We start from the raw sequence: 22,843 nt of genomic DNA, 5'->3' as shown, positions 1-22,843 counted from the left end.
CCTACAGTATGTCACTAACATTATTACAACAGGGCTCTGAAGTTTTGAATGCAGGAAAGCGTGACCCCCCCCCCCTACAATCTGTGGCGGGAGTGCACAAAAGACCCAAAAGCGTGACTGTTACGCTCAATGCGTGAGACTTAAGAGCCTCGTTACCATCAACAGGACCTGAAAGTTTGACGTTACCTGGGACTTTTCAGACGGAAGACGCTGTGCCCCCGCGAGAGTTGCCGCCATCGCTTAGCAGCGTGTCAAAGACTTTACATTTGTGCAAAGTAATTGCATACTGTGTGGTCAAATGTTTCGGCATGTTCGGGTATTTCCCCCTTTTTCTCTACACGTGTTGCAACTGGACCTATTATTGTCCTTTTTGGTGAAATATATCCAAACTTTACAGCGCTTCCGCCTCGGCGCCATCTTGGAAACATTCTGAGCCAAAATGCGAAGCGTGCACATGACGTCATCGCGCAAATGCGTCAGACGTTAGCAGAACCTATAAACGGGATCGCTCGGCAGGCGGATTAACGAGTCAACGGAATCGAACTACTGGGAGCCGGTCCTCTTCACACTTCCCACACTAAAACACACTTTTCTCATCTCTTCTTCAACAAGTTTCATAAAATCTGATGGCAGTTTTTTCAAACATTTAGCTGACAAACCGACTAAATACTTCTCCCAAGCAGCTCTCACCTTGATAAAAGGCCATGCAGGTGATAAAGTGACAGATAATAGAGCTCAGTGTCAGTGAACACCTTTAATACATGCTCAGTAAGAATCAGTTTCATAAGAGATGACCCAAAAGTCAGCTGATTGTGCACACAGAACAGCATTAAGTAAAACAAATATGTGAAATAATTACATGGAAAAATAGGAGGAAATTAGTTTGAAAATACATAATTAACTAGCCTAAGTGCAAAGAAAAGATCATTTATGTGGAGGAAAGAAGGTGAGACTGCATAAGACAAAGAAAAATATGATAAAAAATGGAAAAATAAGCAACAAAGTGGGAAAGCTGAACTACTGTGACCCTCTATAACTGCTTGACGGACGATCTGTGCCAACGGTGCGTCCTCCTGTCACACTTCTATAAATATGCTTCACGCATAGTGAACACACACACAAACACAGTCTGTGTTACAGCCGGTGTCCATATACGGCGCAGTGTCTTTACGCTGCAAGCTGCCGAGAGCAACTTACTTCCACTTCACACCTAGAAGGGAGTTATTAGGAAGATTCAACCTAATCATCACCATCAGGATCTAAGACTCAAATACGAGTGTCTAAGTAGGGTTAAAAAGGGATTTTCTGACACGATTTTGGGGACTGAAACCAAACAATTTGGGAAAGGGTTGGATTAAATTAAATAAAACAGTCTGTGTGTGACAATATTCCTTCTTCAGTCAGAATATAAACCAAATCCCCTTTCTTGATAAGCCAACAACCTTGTTAACTGCGTTTTGTTTTTATGTTTGCACATAAATGTCCTTTTTTTACTCTCACCAACTCGAAACAGCAGGAAAAAAAGGGTTTTATTGACACTGGAAGCAGTGAGACGCAGTTTACTTCAGTTCAGTTCAGTTCAACGTCCTTCAGCTGCAACAAATCAAACCATAAACCTACAGATCTGGAGGTTTTATTTGGAGCTGCTGCAACACGAGCCTCCGTAGTGTCGAGGTGACGCATCGCTTTATTTGCACTTAAGTTGACGACATTAACAGGTTTTAACTGAATAATAAGATCATCAGTTAATGGAAAGCGAAACCTTGTACCATCGTCAATCATTCTCGTCCAGATTAAAGGACTGAGCTTCCTCTCACACACATGCTTACACAGCACACAAGTGTGCAACCACTCATTAGTCGATGTGTCCTCTTGCTTTCCACTGGAGGTGTAATACATTAGACTGTTCCTTGGTGTTTTGTGCTGCAGTATGCAAACCCATCTCTGCAGTGAATCCGACCAGCACTGTCCTCGAGTAACCCTGGCACAGAGCAGGAGACCCAGAGAGAAACAAAGAAAGAGGCAACAGTGCTACAATAAAGATTCACCAGCCTGAGGCATAAAACTGCCGCATCAGCGTCTTGTTCGGTTGTTTTTGCAGGGTTAAAAAAAAACGGATTACACCTCTGAGGTCCGACTCAATTCTAAATAGTCAAGACTTATTTTTAAGAGTCCCCACAAAGACTGGAAGACGAGTGCTCTGTTTCTGAGAGGGACAAAGAAACGGACAGATAAAGCCTGAGGTGAACAGAGTGCATCAATCATAAGAAACAGCAGTCAGAAGACATCAGTTTCACAGACAGCTCAAGTGACCTGAAGAACGCACACATGCACAAAAACAACCGTTCTGCACCCCCCACTGTGCACCCTGTCACACTTACGGTCAACAGCATCTGACAGAAGAAGGATTTAACTTTCTGTTAGTCAACCAATTCATTCCTTTTCAGACTGGTTAAGAAACGCCTGACAGAGATCATGTGACCCGGCACTGACAGTCAGATAATCATTCCCACTGCTGGAGTCTCATTAATGTGCGTTACTGAACATTATTTATCAAAATCCAGTTTCCGGGAAGGGAGAAAAAGATTTCTTGCGCACAAATATTTCATCGTCTGTGTGCATTTGTTCAGCTCCAGATGAGAAAGCTGCGGTTTCTGTGCAGGGGAGCGCAGCCATATGGTGAGTTTCAGTGAGACAGCTGTCTGTGTTTATGTTTGGCAGCACAGCCATATGGCTGCCTTACAGTACATGCACACTCTGTGTTTCACCTTTCTGTGCACACATCAAAGCATGCCGTGGGTTTCTGTACTCTGGCGGATCAGGTCTAAGGCAGCGTCCTCGTGGAGGATTTTAATTTCCTAAAAAGCTTTGTGGACGAGCTAAAGAGGGATTCTAACACTTGACAGGGAGGGTGGCCTCGAGGATTTCCCCCCTTATGGTTTGATATCGTCTGAACAGAGACAAATGAGAGAAAAATAAAAATAAATCAGAGTAAAATCGCTCTTTACTCTTAGAATCGATAAGTTTAGTTACTAACAGAGAAAATGTAGTGTATGATATCCCATGCAGGGAAAAACAAAGACCAGCAGGGATCATCCTGGCTGTATGTTATGATGAACATGTAATACTACTGGAGGTACACCACAGTGGACTTCAAACAGCCAGCGTCTTTGTGTGGAGCAACACGAAAAGTTCACTTCACTATAACCATCAGCTTTTATCTATAAAGTCTTGTTTTAACATGCACGTCAGGGAGTTGGTGAGTGAGAAAGCAACATGTCTTCCTGCTGATAACTTCGAATACGTTAACAGATAAAGGAGGCGGTCTCAGCCTGTTCACTCACAATCCATCCCGGCACTATCACTGCTGACTGAGAGCTACAGATAAAACCCTTTTTAGTCATGTTTCACTGATATATTCAAGAAGTTTTGTGCAACTGCAAAGAAAAACTCAGTCCAGCCTCTACCTTGGCTTCCAGAACTATTTATAACAGTGCATCCATCAAGTGTGCCATTGTTAACCCATCAATCCATTTTCTATACCTGCTTAGTCCAACTCAGTGTTGCAGGGGAGCTGCAGCCTGACCCAGCTGTCCCTGGCTGAGAGGTAACCCATTATAAGCTAAGGCTTTATTTTCAAATGTAAAGCTGTCTACTATCCTTCAACCATCATTAAAGGATACAACTGAAGGACAAGAGCACATGTTTCATCAGGTTGTAAAAAAAAGAAGCAGGAAATTATAAGATTTAGCTCAGAGATATGACAGACAACCCAACCAGTGGCGGTTTACAGAGCTTTGAAGGTTCAAACTGTGTTGAAATAAGGGTGCAGATTCTTCCTGTTGAAGCACAGTTCAGTCAACAGATTAAATTCTGAAATAACTCTAAGTTTTAATAAGAAAAGCCACACAGCTTTTGAAGATCTTGAACTTGTTCTCCACTTGAAAGTATTTAGCAATTTTAGTGAATCAAAGCTATTTTACACTTAAGCTCAACAGCACAGAAAGCTCTGATGGTTTGCTATAAACTGGTTAAAAACCAGGTTCCTCATTTGTACTTTAAAGCAAATAATGTGACTTTCAAACATGAAATTAGTAAAGCCCCTTTTTGCAACACCTGCCAACATCTGGCTCTGAAGTCTTTAATTCAGTCCCAGGTCGAATCACTCGGGTATTTAATCATCTGCAGCTCAACACAACTGATTTCTTGAGTTTTATATTTGTTTTTATGTCGTTCTTTGCACAGCGTAATGTCGTTCTGCACTGCATCTCTGAAGTGGTGTTCTGAAAGACAATAAAAAGGAATCTGAGATTGATCGATTGATTGATTTCACCTTCTCTAAGTCAGCTGGAAGCCTTCTGCTCCGCTGTGTGGAGCCGACGTCTGCAGTCCAATCATAACGAGATAAAGCGGGTCTAATTATCTTCTAATTGTGCTTATAGGAGACTGTTGTCCAACACAACCTGCAGGATACAGTGTAATGCCATCCCCTCCCTGGCCCTGGGAGGTAGTGGTAGTTACTGGACTGTAAGTTTTAACCCTCAGAGCACAGAATGTAAACTAGCTACTTCTGGTTATTTTAGCAGGTGTACCTGTGTTAAACATTATTATCTAAACAAAGCACATGCAAATCAACCTTTAATATTCTCAGAAACTTTCCGTGCCTTGTTATGTAAATGTGTGCAGAATACTGTAGAGATGTTGCTAGCTTACATGTCGCTCCTGGTCTTTTTTGGCTGGGATATTGTTGTCCTGAACAGAGATTAATCTGAGCTCATACGCATTAGTTTGTTCATCTTAAAGTTCTCCTGTTAAAACCCAATTCTTGTTCCTGTCAGGCTTATTTGTTGGTCCATATCGAGTTATTATTGATGATGTATCAGTAAATATACGATGAACTGTAATATAAAAAGAAACGCAGCAACTGTACAGCTGCAGCTACCGTTTTGTAAAGAATTTTAAATGAATGCTCCCATCTCTTCTTTTCATATGAGCTGTTAAACAAGGATAAACTTACCAAATATTTTCTAAAACCCTCTAAAATTCAGAACTGAAGTGCTTGTGCAACAGTGTGCGCATTTCAGCTGATTCACAGCGGCCATGAAGACAAACGAAACCTTTAAAAACGCTGGATGATGCAGGATGTTTTCCTCTCTTAGACATACCGTGCGCTCGCTGGTGGCACAAACACCAACAGTTGGAGTTCGCAGTAAATCGTGCTTGTTTGTGACACCTCTGTTCTTCGGGGACGCCAACATGACCGCCCTCCTTTCTGCGAGTTTACAAATCCAACATTTGCCAGGCCATCCTGGGTGGCATCCAGGATTATGAACCTCGTCAACTTGTTGTGAAAGACAAAGGCCGTGTGTCTGTTTGCCAGCATCCTCCAGAGCCTCCGTGTTTTTCACAACAAGTAGTGACAGCTAAATAGTAGGCTAGTGTGTACAGGCAGAGGCTGCCCACGCAATCCAGCCCACCTGTTGACTGCGAGTGCGTGAGAGACTCAGACAGCCATAATTAAAAGCTGTTGGTAGCTAAGCTGGTTAATAGAGGCTTTAAAGGCAACCAGGGCCACGCTGCCTTCGTAACCTTGTTTATTCTCAGTTTTTCAACATCATTTACCCTTTCCACTCATCTACTTAACATTTACGCTCTGATGCTCTTCATTTCTTCACCTCTGCGCCTCTTTTACTCTCCACAGCTCCTCTTTTCCACTCGCAAAACCCATTTCTCTCTCAACCACATATCTCCTCTAGAAAACCACTTTACCACTCCTCTTTTCTCATCTAATGTGTCCATAAATAATATGTATAAATAATATTCTCTGTATGAATAAGTCAAGCTTTAAGCTTTCTTGAACGGCTGTTTGTGCTTTTAAAGTGAACTGTTCAGGCTGGATGAAAGACCCCCCCCACCCAATCGGTGCCATGCCAGGTATGTAGTTGGTCAGAGAACTGATACTTCTCAAAGAACAGAAATGATACTGATGTGTGGGCTGATTTGGACTGGAGGAGCTGGCCTGGCAGACAGCTTGTGGAGAAATAAAATCTCCAAACGCTGCAGATAAGCAGCACAAATGTCAAAGTAAATGTTCTTCAAAGAGAAGAAAGCAAATAAACTAGTGTGGCACCAGAGATTTAGTCTCTTTTTCGCCAGGTTTTTGGTGCAAAATTATAATTAGCTATTGTTTACTGTGGCCACAGCCACTGATTACTCATTTCTTAGTTACACAGACTGTAAAGAGAGAAAACGCTTATTGTTACGGCCGTAAGCGTTTTTTATTCCACTGGTTCAAACAGTGAACAGTAGAATATTTTGTCAGCTTTTCCTGACAAAGAATCCAAAAGCTAAAGATTTAACATGTGAATTGGATAACAGCAGTAAACAGGGACGAGTAAAAATTTGAATAATAACTAATCTAGCTGCAGTTATCTCCAGTTATCATCCATCATGCTGTAGATTTCTTTACTGCAGAGCCTTTGAGTTGCAGTTAGTTAACTATCCCTAAAAAAGGTGAAGAGTTACATTTTCGTCTTATTCTGCTGTTAAAAATTGTTTAAATCTAGGCTAAAAACATATTTATTTCAGATGGCTTTTAATACCCAGTAGTATGGTGACTCTTTTATATTATCTTATTAAATTTTGCTGTATTTTATTGCGTTTACTGTTATTTTATTGTTTTGTACTTATTCTTTTCTTTATTTATTATCGGATGTAAAGCACTTTGGTACCGAAATGGATTGTTGTAAAGGGCTGTATAAATAAATTATATTTACATTTAAAGCCAAGCTGTCACGATGTTGGGTTTGACTGCATTTTCTCTCTCCTTGTTATTTATCAGGCAGCATCATCGAAGCATAAAGGTAATTAGGGCTTAAGGTCAGTTAACATTGTTGGATCAGTCTCCTCAGGATGACCTACTGCGTAACTGAGGGTATGATGCACAGGTGAATGCTCTCAGCAGACGGCAGGGACAGAACTCACAGCCAACAGTTACGTCCAGACGTGTCCAGGATTACACCATCCGCTGCCAACGAGCACCGTAACCCTCCTCATTCACCGTTACCTGCAGTCGCTGCCCACACACACTAAAGCCGAGTTCAGAGGCACGTCTTCCTGCATTCCTGACACGTTCGTCTTCCCAAATGTTCCTGTTCTACATCCTCCTTTTCAGCCAGTCTGGTTTTGGGGTCCTATTTCAGGCATTACTGACAACTGCCGTTACCAGCAGAAATCATTCAAGCAGCACAAAGAAAAAAGAAATCTGTGTTTTCACATAAAAAAAAGCAAAGAAAGACACAAACATGTGCAGAACTACTCCAGCAGGCTGCCACAAGTGCACAACCTAGAATACGAGCACGCGTCAGCCATCTGATTATTTCCTCTTGTTGGCACTTCCAGCTCCATGCACTGAACACCAAACGCAGATTTGTTTTAATCTAAACGTTATAGATTGTATTTTTTCTTCCCTACATCCTGTTTATCTGTCCAACCAAAGCTGCTCGAGTCGATCCAGATGATATCAACCCCTGGAGCCGAGGGGTAAATGGTTCCATTGTAAAGTTGATATCCATGTTTTTATTCGGATACTTTCACAGAATGGATTACTTTTTATGGCATTGCTGCTAAACGGTGACAGAATGTGATGACAGTTGATGAGAGGAGGCACAGTGAGCGGTGAACTTCACACCCTCCCTCTAATTAGATTTAGTGACTTGGATAATTCCCATTATATAAATGAAAATAGGCCTCTGAAATATTTAAAGCCTCCAGCAAAGGCTTGCTGCCCCCCCTCCACAAGCCCCTGGCCCTCAGGGAGACCGTCGCCAGGAGGGGCAGCATGTGCATAACGCAGCAATAAATCAATAATGTACGACGCCCCAACACATCTCACACCCTCGGTTAAAAGGCCGGATGCCTGTTCATTCACACAAACACACGCTGAACAAACCAATAAAAGAGCACCTTTAACCCTGCAGGGTGTCCACAGAGGAGCACAGCGGGTTGGTTTTCTTCTCCTTTACCCTAAACTTTCAGCCCTTTTCCTCCTTGTTGAGCAGCCATATCGATAAGTCAGGATGGATCAAACAAACATCATCTGTGACAGTTGAGACGTACAGTTCTTCTGCTCCTAAACCCCAAAAAGAACTTGGAGCTCAGCTCAGAAGATAAGGATTAAGTGCCATTCAGCCAAAGAGGCTGCAGCAGATTCAGGGATCTTTTCCTCCATTATTCCCGTGACCTTTGACACTCAGCACAGGAACTACATCAAATGTCAGACAAATAACCAGTTGGCATTAAACGTAGCATCGAGCCGTTTAAGTTATTATACTTTTGTGAGCTGATGGTTAAATTCAGACACGTCTCAGTACAATGATGCAGCTAAGAAGTGAGGAAAAGATGGGATTTTATGGCATTTCGTCCCCCCCCCTCATCTGATTAAATCACCTCCTCTTCGTCTCTGTAAAACACCCACTTTCTGTTTAACCTACTTACACAGAGGAAGCCCCACCTTGAACATCACGAAGGAGGTGAGTAAAAGGGGTAACCAACAGTGTGTTACCATTAAAACACTGCCTTGGGGGGGGGTCAGGGTCCAGAGCAGCTTCACTTTTAATGGTCTCCCTCAGGCTAACGTCCTTGAAGCCGTCTTGCTCTTCAGGAGGCCAGCAGATGTGGCTCAGTAACTCAAACTCTTCTCAGCTGCTGTGAGCTAAAGAGCTGGAGATGCCGTTTTCCTCTTTTGTTGCTCTTTATTAGCAGGAAGCTAATGGAGCAAAGCTAGCTCATGTGTTCAGTGATCATCAAAGGTTCCTTCAGGGGGAACTCTGCTTTAGCTTTTCATTCAGGGCGATGTTTTTAGAAAAGAAAAATGGATGCACAAAAAAAGCAGTGAAAGGGCTGATGAATTTACTATCCAAGGCTGAATGTCAAAGTGCAGACTAATGTAACCTGAGTGGGGCTTCCCCTCGAGGGCAGTTTGGGTGTCGTTTTTCTGGGCTGGATACGAACAAAGTGTCTGTCACTCAGCCCTCTCCCAAATCCTCTTTTATCCTTTTGTGTTCTTTTTATCTTCGCTTTGGGGCCTTTGGATAAGCCCTTCGTTGCAACTTTCTCTTTCACTCTTGATTTTTCCATTACTTTTCTTTTCTTTTCTTTTGCAGCATTTTGACTTCTTTCAGGGAGCTAAAAGATCACTTTAGCCCCGGATCTGTCAAAGTTTCAGGGAAAATTAGGCAAACTAAATGAGCTGAAGTGTGTTGCTCCATCCCGACAGTGTTAAATCACCAAATCCCACATTTTGCAACATCAGAGATGTATATTAAGCCATTTTCTGACATGTTGTAGAGGAGTTCGGAGCAGTGCTTGTGCAAGAACACGTGTTGCACGGTTTACATTTTCCACCCAGCCTCTAACAGAGGTGTTAGTCAGCCTAACCTGTTAATTCTGACACACTAAAGAAAAGAGATTTCCACAGACTACGTTGTGCTTCCTGTGAAGTGCTCGTTTTATTGGACCAGACCAAATTGTCTGCACAGTCTCCCGAACATTCATGCTATTCTGAGACTATCCCAACCGTTTCAGATCCAAACATGCTTCTTTACTCCAGCTCTCCCTCATCCACTCTACTCCAATTACTCCTATTATTACATATTCTCTTTTCATTTCTATGGCTTCCCGCTTCACCTCCCCTCTTCTCACGAGCTTGTTTTCTTTCAATCACACATCCCTCGCCTCTTTCCAGGAACTGAGCTTGGCCCAATTCTCCATTACAGAGATTGATGGACCACTTGCTCGGTACAATCGCTGGCTGGCTTTTTATGACTGTGCAAGCAGCCAACATGTACACACAGCAAAACGGTTAACACCTCGTAGCAACGAGCTTCGTGTCCTTACAGCAGTTTTCACTGATCTTTATCGGCCATCAGCTGAGATGCAGTCGGTAGAATTTGATCGGCCACTTTTTCCATCCAAATATTGATCATGAAAAAACCCAAATGTGTTGAATATAAGTTCAGTAAAACGCAATATCAGTACAACCAGATTACTGCTTCAGTCTCCATTGCTCACTTAAAGAGAAGATTCATGAGTTTGAATGAGTTTAAAATATGATAAAAGGCAATAAAAGTGAAAACGGCCCAAACAACCATCAGAGTATCTGAGAATCCTGTTATTGAAGCGGCGGTTTGATCTCAGGCTGAATGTGTTTGTGTCAGAGCAACATTAAAGCTCCCAGTGTCACTCAGTCTAAAAATAGAGCAGAGAAAGCCCTCTTTGTGTTTGTTCCTTTCAATATAAAGGACAGTTTCACAAAGTGGCCGACTGTTGAGCATCTGTTTTCTGAAAACTCACGTAATTCACCTCTGACCGCTGGAGCTGTGACAGACCGTGAACTCACTTATTAAAAAAACGTGTGTGCAGGTATGGGATAAAGAACAACAACTCATTTATTTTTGTTTCTCACCTCTTATCAAAGCCCAAAACTCATCCTCTACCAACAATCCACAGCCATTAGTCCGAAACTTTAGCCTCAGGAGAAATCTTCTACCTCAGTTTAACTCACCAAAGCGTTCATGTTGTTTCACTCCAGGAATTCTGAGCAGTGATGGAAACTGTAGACTGATTTAGTGATAGCTTGGGGGTTTGAAACTTTTAGCGACTTTAGCTTTAACATTAGAAACCGAGGTCACACAGTTTATAGATAGCTCGTGCTGGCTTCCCATCAATGTGTGGGAAGACAACAGGAATTCCACTGGCTCGGCCTGTGGAAACCTCAAATGCAACCGCTGAGCAAGTCAAGCTTGTTAGTATCCAACTTTCTTCTTACGACTATGGATTCAAACCCGGAGGGGCGGGGGATAAGAACGGAGACCAAAAGACTTCCAGTGTGCAAGCTGTTACCCAGCTTTAATATCACGATTATCAAGGTATTTCTTTCTATACTTCAAAACTAACTGGAACCACAAATAGTCCAGAAGCTCAGTTCAGCAGTTTCCCAGCAACATTGCTCTAAACCAGGGGACTAAAGAAAAGGGTAATAAGTGTAAATTGGACGACAATAACCCCCTGAAATCGATACAGAGGAATGCAGCAGGTAAGTGGAAACACTTTGTGGTGTCACAGAACAGCAGAAGAAGCAGTAACTCTCTACAAGGCAGAGGTCTGAGCTGTAAATAAATCATTCATCTCCACATTAATCTCAGAACATCAGATACTGACCGGCTTGGGCATCTTTCTCTCCTCACTGCCTGTTCGATGTTGCTGATGAAACAGAAAGAAGTCGTCCTCCGTCTTCCTGCCTCTCCCCTGGGCGCCGGCGCCTGAAAAACACAAGCAAAGCAATGATGGAATAAAAAAAATCTGGTACATGCAATCCTTGGGCCAGCTTAGTCTGTTAAACAGCATGGAGTTCAGGTTTTTTTCTGAGTTTCTAAACATATTTGCCTTGTTTTCCAAAGCACTTTTACTTTAAGATGAGCAGAAAGGCTGAATGACCTGATGCATAATGGGGGGGGGGGAATACTGCGACTGCTTTTTCAGATTTTGAACAAACACTTCTGTTCAGTAAACTGGAAAAGGGTCTGAAACCTGGCAAAGTTTTAAAGAAAATGTAAAAGTTGAGTGTTAAAGTAAAGGAAACAGTCTGGTATGTGGCTGATTAGGTTTCTTAGAGTCAGCAGGTTCTACCTTTAAAGAAAAAGGAAGAATCTTTATTAAATATTTCATCGTCAGCAGCAATATCAACATTTAAACAAGACCAGAGGTGACCGTTCAGCTCGTCTTGTGAACAGAAACTGCACTGAAGAGTCAACTTAAATGTACAAAGTCAACTGTGAATATGTAGAAAGAAACTGCCGATACCGACAGGTACCAATAATCTAAATAATCAGTGTACCGACAGGCAGAAAAGACCATATCTTCGTCATCCACGACCACAGCCAGTGATGCCAATAAATGCTCATTATTAAGTTGAATGTAACTAAACCGTTTGTGACCACGGTTCTTTGTTCAGCTGCCACCAGAAGAACTTGGCACGTCGAGTTGTGTTGACTAAAAACAAGAAACAGAGGCTAGAAGAGAGAAAAGAGAAGAGTTGGGCAAGAAGCCGAGTGATGAAAGAACTCCAAAAAACACACAGAAACATCAACGTAGAAACAACCAAGAAACCCCAACTTCTTCAGCACAAGCTGGGATTGTTATCTGCACAGGGTGGTGGGATCTGGACCATCTTGTTACCCTAAATGATAAGCGCGTAAAATAAAGAGAGCAACTGCCAGGTGTCCCACAGGTGCCAGATCCTGATGTAGAGGGACAGAAATAGACCTCTCTCAAGTGTCAGCACAGAGAATAAACCGGGCTCAGTGGCCAGCTTGAGCTCAGTTTGAGGCAAAAAAGACGACTAAAAACTACAGAAGGTGAATCCAAACTGCTCAGAGATACCAAAAACTACTCATGACTGGACATAATTCAAATATTTATGGTATATTTTTCTTCACATGTTGATTTTTAAAAGTTTTAAGCAAATATTATTGACAGGATGAGCTACTGTGTTTGTATCCCTGCACATTAAAATATTTAAAATAAGGGTTAGAGCCGTCTCACTGCTGCGTAATTAAGTATGACCCAGAGATGGGTCACTGGTTCTGGTATTATTACACGTTCAGTTTTAAGTTTAAAGATCTGAAAATGACAGACCAACAACATTTAAGTGTGATGATTTCAACAAAAGTCAGAAAAAATTAAATGTAAAAGTCTCTTGTGTAACTTTCACTATCAGAGAAAAGCATGAGCCCAGCCCAACATTGATAAGAATCAACAATTTTACTGATTTTTGAAGCAATACTGATGTTTTTATGCAAAAAAGCTAAATTAATTATTACCGTTTGTCACCTTGAACCTCAGCTTTAACTCCTTTAACAACTAATTAAGTCCTTTAATGCAAACTGATAACGAAGTGCTGACTTCAGCTGTGCACTTCACAGATAGACATGTAGGTCATGCACTTTTAATTCTTCTTCAGCTGTCCTAAAGGATTCCATCTCCATTCGAGTCCTGCTCCAGGCTGGGAGAAGGAATTTCTACAGATCTGAAATGTGCCGAATATTCTTGAGGCCAACTGCAAATTTCATAATCACAGAGAGAGTTGTGAAGATATCATTTCATAAAAATTTAAAAAAAAGCTTCCCTCTTTAGCCTTAGTTCCTCGTTTCACATTAAATTTGATGAAATTCACTTTGATGTGCCACATAACTGAGGGGCCTGTCCCACAAATCAATGCTTGGCTCAATCAGACCTTCAATAATCACATAACAGTTCCGTTCTAGGGCCAAATCCTTCATGCTTTCAATATGAACTCCTTCCTTAAAGCACATAAGTAGCTCAACTTAGCAAAACCTTACATTTTCACTAAAGCATTTTCACTAAAGCAAAGCAGCATAATCTATGTCCAAACCTATATTTTAAAAGAAGAAACAATGCTAATGCTAACAATGCTAATGCTAACACTGTTCACTTAAAACTTCAGAGCACCAGAGTTATAATATATATCTGCCCCAAACTATCGTGGTTACAGCTCAGTGTGTGTGTGTTTGTGCAGGAAAAATGGTGGAAGATTGATTAACACAACACAGAATCCAAGTTTAGGAGGTTTAGTTCTACCCAGAACGTTTTTATGGATCAACTCCAGATGTTAATAGTGGACTAGCCAAAATTAATCTCATGTAACCCAACAAACTCCACATAAGTTGGAAAGGAATCAGATTCAGATCATGCAGGAATGTTTATCACCATAAATATGTGAGATCATACTCAGAGAGTGGAAATAACAGTTTGAACCACATGGTTCAGGTGTTAAAGCTCAGCAACACATTATCCTCATATGTGCATTTCAGTCAGTCTGTTGTCCAACTGCAACCAATCTGGGAACCCTCCAGCCATCATCTGATGGCTTAATGACTTTGCTCACCACTTCTGAGGAGTCAGGAGAACAGAGCAAAATGGCGAGACTAAGCCAACAAGAAGACATTTTCCCTTAAGATTCAATACAAACAGGCTTATGGTTAATAAACTGAAGGATTAAGACAGAACAGAGTCATTTCTTGTGCATTCTGCCTTCCACTTCTGGCATTTTAACCGACATGTGAGCATTCATCACAGCGTGCAACTTGCCCACACATGAGCCTACCCATAGACATACACACATAGACGCCTCATTGAGCAGGTTGGTCCGTTGCTGCGTTACGTCAGCGCGTCCGCCATATTGGATGTGGCAGATCTGCCGCGTAAACTAATAAAAGGAAATGGACTGAACTTCAAACCAAAGCGCTGTAAGTTAATGCCTCGTATTCACACAAATAGATTTGAGAAACAAATGGGTACCAAAAACAGCGTGTGCAACTTTTAAAGTGATGATTTGAAATGTTTACTCCTTATGTTTTAGGATATACGTAAGCACCAAACCAACGTATGTATTTTTCGAGTGTTTGCAGCTACTACTTGTGTGCAACACTGTTACTGTGACGATAAATATTGAAATATTCATATTTAACATTTAATCTGTCTGTAATAGCCAGATCCGGAAATGTAGATGTGGCATGAGGGTTTTCTGAATAAAGATCACTAATATTTACATTTAACTGATTTTGATTAATCGTTTTTATATTCACATTGATGAACATATATCATCTTAATATGGCTAAGCTTATGTTTCACTTTCAGATGATTGCCTGGAAGTGGAGCGATTGTAAAGCCTGGAATAAGCCAGAGGATCTGACCTACAGTGTGAGCACAGAAATCATGAGCTTGTGCCTCGCATCGCGACCGATTTACTCGTACAGTGTGAGTTGGAAGCCCATCCGCCAAAGTAATTGTGTTTGAAATCGAGATTGATTTGCTCGGTTGCCATTAAAGGGGAGCTACGGTATTTTTAAACCTGGACCTTTTTTTCTGGCATGAAATACGTTCATCTACTCACCGAGAACAGTTTGGTGAAAGTCGGCGTCCTTCAGAAGATATTTAGATAACTGGAGATCCATATAACGGATGAACGGGGCTTAGACGATGCAGCCTCTAAATAAGGCATTATCTGTCTTTATTTCACCAATACTTTAAGAAGAATGAATGAATGAATGTGTGCTATAGCTCTGTTAGCTCATAGCTGCTGTGTTGTTGTTATTGGCGGCTATCGGGGGGCTTATAGAGGGCTTTCTACACACTCATCTACTGGGATGATGTCATCGACGCCCGCCGCTGCAGCTCAGCTCATTCACTCCGGTAAGAACGTCCATCGTACTCTAAGTAGTCGTCCATGTCGTCAAAATCTGATAAATATCCTGCCATGTTGCACAAAACTATCAGCAGCAAACTCCATGTGAAGTTAGCCGACTGCCACAGAGCACGGAGTGAATAAGCTGTGCTGCAGGGGGGCGTGTGGATGAAGTGAGTAAAGAGTACAGACAGTGAAATGTTATCAGTCTAAAAGTCCCTCAGTTAAACAGCTCAAATTAAAAGCAGACTTCACAAAACGGCACAATGTGCAGCCTGTAGCGAGTTTATCAGCTCGGTCACACAATTTTCCTCCACCTCTGCATCTCCTTCAACTTATTTCCCCTTATCAGTGCTGAGAGACTGCAAGAGGGTGAGGAACAGAACGGTGAATGGGCGAGAGAGAAAAACAGACAGATAGTCAGTGAGGGGGAAGACGCATAAGTATTCAAAGCTTAACTTGACCCATATACCTGCAGCCAGGAGATAGGTGAAGACACTGAATGCTGGATAACTCACTGGCCTCTTTCACCGTTTTCCTTTCAGAACGGAGCACCGGAGAAAAAAGTCTGCATTATAGGAAGAGTGTGAGGCTTTATTCATCCAAACTGTTATTTCTTAACATAATAAAGTACATCAACACATGTTGGATGAAGCAACCCTTCAGATTTCGTGTTACCTCTCAACAACACTTGTCAGAATCGACTGGCTTTGTTGCTCTTTTGGCAAAGTGAATGTGGTTACGATCCACAAAACTCAGTACCTGAGACGCGTGCTTCAGGCTTTTCAGATGTACATGGATTCCCTGCCAGCAAACACACACACACACACACTCAGGGGTGAGCGATGTTGTGCGCCATAAAGCAAAGGCATACAGCAAGCTTTTCAGGAGAGCACAGGTCTGCTCTGTGCAGGAGCCCTCGACTCGTAAACCTGGATGTACGAACCCTCAGGGTGTGGGAGTGTGTTTGTTCATTGAGTGAAACCACAGGGTCATTCCCAGTGGATTCAGCTTCCAGGTTACCATTCATGCAGAAAGAACACATTACACCCTTTCATCTGGTTTTCTCCACGACAACACTGTTGCATTTCACACACGTGTTTGCAGAAACGCCTCCCTTCTCTGCCCCTCCGCTGCTTCCTCTCACCTTTAACAACACGCCGATGAGAAGTTCAGTACCATTCTGAGAAAAAACGGTCCGATTGTGCTCAACATCCTCTGCTTTGGATTAAAGCAGAAAGAAAAAACCAAACCATCTGATTCCTGAACATTTTAGCTATCAACAACATCACTTAAAGTTTACATTCCACCTCAACTTAGAAGAAATTTCACAATCAGAGAAAAATAAAAAGGTGCTTCTTAGCAAAAAGCTACCGTCCTCAGAAGCCATCTTTGTCTGATCCCAGCTAAAAAGTAAAGTTTTCAGTTTAGCTCCACATTTTATTCATCTTAAAACGGACTTAAATCAATTTCCCCTCATCAATCTGTACACAAGACATTCCCAAGTCCTCCTGGAAACAATAATTAACACTTGGCACACTTTTTTGAGGGGATTTTTTCCCCATTCCTCTAAGCAAAAACATTCAAGCTGAATGGATAACGTTAATGAACAGGTCTTTTCAGTCCTGCCCGGCTGGATTCATGTCCAGACCCTGGACCCGCTCCAGGGCTCTGATGTATGAAAGGCACGATATGCAAACCTGATTTTCACTCCCATTCATCACACGCGTAGGCAGTGCAGTCTGTTCAGTACAGAGCCCTGTGTGAGATGCTCACACATCACTACGTTAGCTGCCTTCTTAAGCAGCCTCTGGAAGCCTGTAGCAGGGCATGAGTCAGTCCTGTGCAAGAACATCAGAACAATAAATAGCACTTCTCTTTTCAAAGTAGCATTAGCGAGGTCACCAACATGCATTAAACACCCCTGAGGTGCACAGCTGCAGCTATTCATAGCATATTATAGCAAACAAAGCAGACCCAAATGTTCCAGCATGTTCCAGGGTGTAAATGTGCACATTTTCCCAAGCCCGAGACACTGAGCAGTCCGGAAAAGATCTTCACTCGGGTCAGTTTAATATCTTCCAGCTCCACAGAATGCTGCTGCCATCTCTGTGTCCAACTGCAGAGGAGTTAGCTGTTTGGAGTTGTGGTCCAGAACCCCACCGTCCATCTGCTAGCATCTAGCAGACGTTTTATCTGCATTCAGTCCTGCATCAAAGGACTCTCCAGCAGTCGCAGGTTTTACTGGCTTTGGCTCCAGTCTGCACTGATGGGAACACCCAGGTGTACTCGTTTAATTTCCACAAACAGCCCGCTACGCTGGCCCAGCTCACGGTTTCTTTAGAAAAATGCATATCTGCCAACAGCATCTGGCCTTGACACAGACAACTACTCCCGGATTTCAGCTGACAGCAACACAGCTGGCAGCTCGCTCCAAGTCCTGCAGCTGAAGTTCATAATCCAGTCAGAATAATAAACTCAGAGAGCCATGCTGTCCAGGATACAGTTTAATGCCAGCCTTTGTGTCGCTGTAGTAACAGGCCTGTCCCTCTGTGGGCTGACACTTAAAATGGGAAAGGACTTTATCAGCTTGTTACAGTGAGTGGACACACTTGTGAAAAAACCTGTTTAAACAACCTACTTTCAGTGTGAGAAAAGTGTCAGATCAGTAGACTCTGAGAGTCACTCAGGTGCCCCTCTGGCAAACATCAGTGTGTCACATGCCTCTTAGTGAGGAATGTTTCTGTCGGTACCCGATGGTGTTTCTAACCTTCCTCCAGTTTAGAATTAGGATGCAGACAGATATGACGGGGAGCAATTTAATTATGCTGAAGTTTTCTTCAGATTAGTTCATTGAAACTAAGGTTAACAAACGATTCTCCCGATCTATGACTTGGTTTTCACTCAGACATACACCCTAAGCTATGAGACTAAATCTAAATATGTTTGACCTCCTAATTTTGTCCTGTGCATTCAGTCAGTCACAGGTGGAGTTCAGTCATGTTTCAGAAGCATCCCAAGGACCAATAAATCACCAAAACACTGTAAAAACTGGTTTTTGCTTCATTTGTGTCAAAATACTTAATAAAATTCACTGCATCCATTCTGAGAAGTTTGAAAATGAGCCTTGAAAGGGTCTGAGCCTTCCAAACTATGAGCACTCACTGAACAGATGAAAGCTTTCTGGTTGCTAAACATCGTCTGGGCTGATGCATTAAAGCCTGATGGGCTCGTGAGTGTACATCGAGGTTTGATCCGTCCTTCAATGGAAGAATATTTCAGCATTTGACCGTTGGTACAAGTGCATCTGCAGAGGCTACGAAACGTCCCAGTGTAAGAGCCAAAGATGACACACATTCTCACACACACTCAAGATCCAACAGCTGTTTTAACAGCAGGAAGCTGTACCAACTGCTCTGCTCAAGGATCCATTTGTACCACTGAAGAGCCAACTGATTCCTCAGAGAGTTTGTCCAGCGTGTGATCCATAAAACCACAAACTAACAGGCCAAATTATGCAATTTTAACTCAAACATATTCGATAATACCCTGATGGCACGGATAGTGCTGTCATTTTCTCTTTCTAAAAACATGATCTGGGCCACAGAAGTTTAAATTAACCGGTTAAACACAAAATTAAGCTCCAGACACAGAGCTGACAGGTGATTCTGAGAGTGAAAACAGCCTCTTATTTACTGAGGTCCATGTAAAGAAGTCAGAGGCTCACACAGCCATTTAGTCCCAATGTGTTTTCATTTGCCTGTTCTTTGTAGGCTGTCAGAACAGGGTCAGAACATCTGATGTTCTGGAAAGATTTTACTGCTTTTCACACTGAAAAAACAAAAACAAAAAACAGGCATACGAGTAAAGAAAGTGGAAGCGAGAACATGATGGTGAGAAGCTAAAAGTGTGAGAGAAGGGACTTAAACTACAGTAGATTAGAGTAGAACTAAATGACCCTAAACTTTTAGAGCTGAGAAGTGCAACAGATTCAACTTTGACTTGGTTTCAGGCTCTTTTTATATACTGAGCCCCCCCCCCCCCCCACTGAACATGCATCTGTGTCTCAGAGAACAAAATAAACACCAGTTTCGACACCTAAATGTGGAGTAAATGACACAGTGCCAAAGAGCAGGGTGCAAATTTGCACGAGCAAGGTCATCGAGCCTAATATTGACTCACGGTGGCAGCTGGTGTGTGAAGACTAAATTCAGCCACCTTAACATGCTGCATCTGAGTTCAATTTGCTTTATCAACAGCATGCTGGAAGGTGGATTAAAAAACTGCATGACAGTAAACTGAGGCCCACTGCTTTGTGGGGTTTGTATTGAGGCAAGTGTCCCTCCATTCCTCAGATAAAGCCCCCTTTTAGTACAAAAATGGTTATTTTAAAAAGAAAATGCTCATTTCTAATGATGCATATGGATTTCTTTTTAAATATTCACACTCTGCGCTCTTTTGAAACTCATAAAATCATTTTAGAACTCCTGAAAAGCTACAGGAGTGAATATAACAGCAAGACAAACCAGAATGAGGCTGATAATTGTCAGAAATCAACACGGAAATGGTCAAATGATCGGAATAATACTTTCCTCCTGTCTTCACCTTCAGGATTATTCAACAGGGAACAAACAAAATAAACTAAATTTAATAGCACAGCAGAGAGAAATCTAAAACCAGCCGTTAAAGGTATCTGATGTCATGAAGCACAGAGCCTCTTTCTCAAATGAGTTGTAATTTGGTCCCAGAGGGGGCGGCATCGAAGGCAACAGGAGGGTTTGAGCGACGTGGATATCAACCAATAAAACCCTTCCCCTGTTCTAATGAGGCCAATCAGCAGCTCCTAATTTCCTTGACGCTGGCGGAGTGTCAGTTTGTGCCAGATGGACCGCAAGAGCGTCATGTGTGGGCGCGCAAATGCGACTGTCTTCAGGACTGCCGTGTACGTGCAAAAGCTGAGCCAGCACCTGAGTGTGCTTTCCATGACGGATAGTAAACAATTAAAACTTATTTCAGCGAATTCCCACGATGCCAATGTGCACCTATCATCCAAACAAATGTCCAACTTCTCCGCAAGATGAAGGCGGAGAGGCCGCTGGGGCTTAAACGCACAGCAGCGTATGCAAATGCTTTGGACACGCGCAACAAATAGCGGAATTTGAATTTCAACTGAGCACGAGAGGCGAGCTCGTACACATCACCGACGCGCTAATCGCAGCTGTTTGCTACAGTTTCCGAGAGAAAGACGCGTCCGCAGCAGCTCTCGCTACAAAAGTTGCAAACAGCGCATTAAACATCGCTTCAGAGGCGGCATCTCTGCCCCCCCAAAACAGGACGCCTCTCACAAAACCACCAACACTGAAAGGCAAATTTGGGCACGAGCCCTGATTAGAGGACAGCTGAAAACTGCAGCTGACACCGATTAAAATGACTGCTGTAATGTCGCTCGGTTGAATCTAGGACTCCTAATATGAGTGTTAAGGAGGCACCGGCATCTAATTACCATGGCTGCTCAGTTGCGTAACATTCAACTGACACAGAGCACCTCAGCGTAAAGGGACACCACCAAGTCTAACTGGCCTTGAACTTACCCGTCCACCCGTCCTGAAACGTGCAAGAAGCCGGTTGGAAACGGAGGCGGCCGTGAAGCAAAAGCTGACCACACCGCCCCTAACCTGCCCGTCAGAGGCGGCTATGCGCTATAAAAGAAGTTGGAGGCGCTGCCGCTTGTCAGCGCTCCTTTGTAAAACCACCTTTGCTGTTCTCCAGCCCTGACAAGAAAATAAATCCCCGCTCCTTTGACCGGCTTAAAGGAAGGACGGCAGAGATGAAGGCGATAAAACTCACCTCTAACGCCTGGCTGCGCTGGGGATGTGTCTCACTGTCACCCCCTCCAGCTGGCAGCGATACTTTATATATCCACAGCGAGTAAAAATAGAGCGTTTCACCTTCCCGTCCTCTGCGCTGTTTACCGGACGAGGAGCGCGCTCACAGTGATACGAGCTTCAGTGGAGGAGACTCCTCCGCCAGTCTCCCACGACCGGAGAAGAGGTAGTCAATATGGCTGACGAACTCACCGTGCTGAGGCGTGGTGAGCGGAGTCCTGCGGATTCACCCCCCTCCCTCAACCCGTGACTGAAACCGCAGAGCAGTCCGCTGCGGGGTCCACGGTCCCCAACTTTATCATACCCAATAAGGAGAGGGTTCATACCCCACAGGTCCTGCTGGTAAATGCGTTAGGTCACATTTTATTTTGAGCAGCCCTCCCTCTGATACTTTAAGCATTTAATGAAAGTTTTTTGGCACGAAATAGTGTAAAAAAGCATGATCGGTGTTGTTTGATTGTGTTTTAATGTACAGGCTTTACATTAAATATTAGAGGGACTCCTTTTTTTTGGTCTAATGATACAATAAAACCTCTAATATTAGTGCAAGAGGTGACCTGTTCAAGCAAAGCAACCCAAAGCCAACTTAAGGTGTCCAGAGGAGGACAGGCCATGAAACTTTAGCTTTTCCCATCAAAGATTAGCTCCAGTATGAGAGCTTTGCGTGTGTAAAGTGGCGGAGAGCTCTTGTGAAAGCAGCCTCCTTAATTGGCCACAACATTTGTGGTAGTGCTGGAACATTTTCTTTTGGCTTTATATGATGCTGTTGAGCACCATCTGTTGTTTTGTGGAGCTTCCAGTGTTGGGTTTAGTTGGACTGAACACTCAAAACGTCTTCAGAGATGCAGTCCAACTCAAGCCTTTTCGTTTTATAACAGTTAAATTAATTAAATTCTAAACTAGTCCAATTCATACAAAGCCAATTTTAAAATGAGTTGCAGAGTTAAGGAAACCAGCAGATTAAACTTGTGTCCCAACCTGAGTGCATGAGGCGACTGTGGAAAGAAACAACTCGCTTTTAACAGGAAGAAACCTCCATCAGAACCAGGAAGGAGTAACCATCTGTCTCAACCTGCTGGGAGTTGAGAGGAAGGTAAAGAGGGGACAACAAGCACCGTAACACCAGGCCAAGGATCCCTGCTGAGAGAGAGAAACACAAGATAATGACAGCAGTGATGTCTTCTGTACATGGAGAGCAAAGAGAGCAGCTTAGATGTTTTCTACAAACGCCCTCACAAAGGATTCAATACCTAGAATACAGAACTTTTCAGTATAACTGCAGGAGATCCAAATCCAAACCAAAAGATCTGCACACATGCTTTACTTTTTTTGTTGTTTCTATTCACCTCACCAGGTGGTTCCGCCCAACTCCAGCTGCTGAAAAAGCTCACCCTCCATCACTGCCTTTAAACGCGGCTTCATGAAAATAGCTGTGCTGTGAAACAGAGCCCGTGTGGTTGTGAGGATGAGAGATGTGTCATCCCCGGGCTGTGAGTCAGCGGCACACAGCCTGCCTAAACCTGAAGCCACGATGAGAAAAACACGTCACCAGCGATCAGTCCTATATGCTCTGAGTTAAAGTCAGGAGCCAGGGGTGGTGTCATATAAACAGTTTTACAGGATAAGCTCTGTCTACATGTCAGTAGCAAGAATCCTTTAGCGTGGCTGCTCTATGAGCATATTAAAGTGTGAC

At 42.9% G+C, this 22,843-nt stretch overlaps 1 protein-coding gene across 2 annotated transcripts in view; it reads right to left on the bottom strand.

Annotated features, from left to right (window-relative positions):
* The window catches only part of LOC140319710 (radixin), a 37,813-nt gene extending 16,398 nt beyond the window's left edge, over positions 1 to 21,415 (bottom strand). Inside the window, exons 1-2 of one of the 2 annotated variants that reach the window (XM_072397464.1) lie at positions 21,113 to 21,415; positions 11,221 to 11,321 (exon numbers count right to left, since the gene is read on the bottom strand). In XM_072397464.1, the coding sequence (XP_072253565.1) occupies positions 11,221 to 11,232 (12 nt within the window). In that variant the 5' untranslated portion in view covers positions 11,233 to 11,321; positions 21,113 to 21,415. Of the gene's footprint in view, positions 1 to 11,220; positions 11,322 to 20,856; positions 20,951 to 21,112 lie in introns of those variants that run through there. The other variant, XM_072397465.1, reaches the window with a different exon arrangement.
* Positions 21,416 to 22,843: the final 1,428 nt, after the last annotated feature.

This window comes from Leuresthes tenuis, unplaced genomic scaffold (genome assembly GCF_036924035.1).
Source record: "Leuresthes tenuis unplaced genomic scaffold, fLeuTen1.0.hap1 SCAF_12, whole genome shotgun sequence".
Taxonomy (NCBI): domain Eukaryota; kingdom Metazoa; phylum Chordata; class Actinopteri; order Atheriniformes; family Atherinopsidae; genus Leuresthes; species Leuresthes tenuis.
Note: the sequence above shows the minus strand (reverse complement) of the source record. Positions and strands in the feature narration are given on the sequence as shown.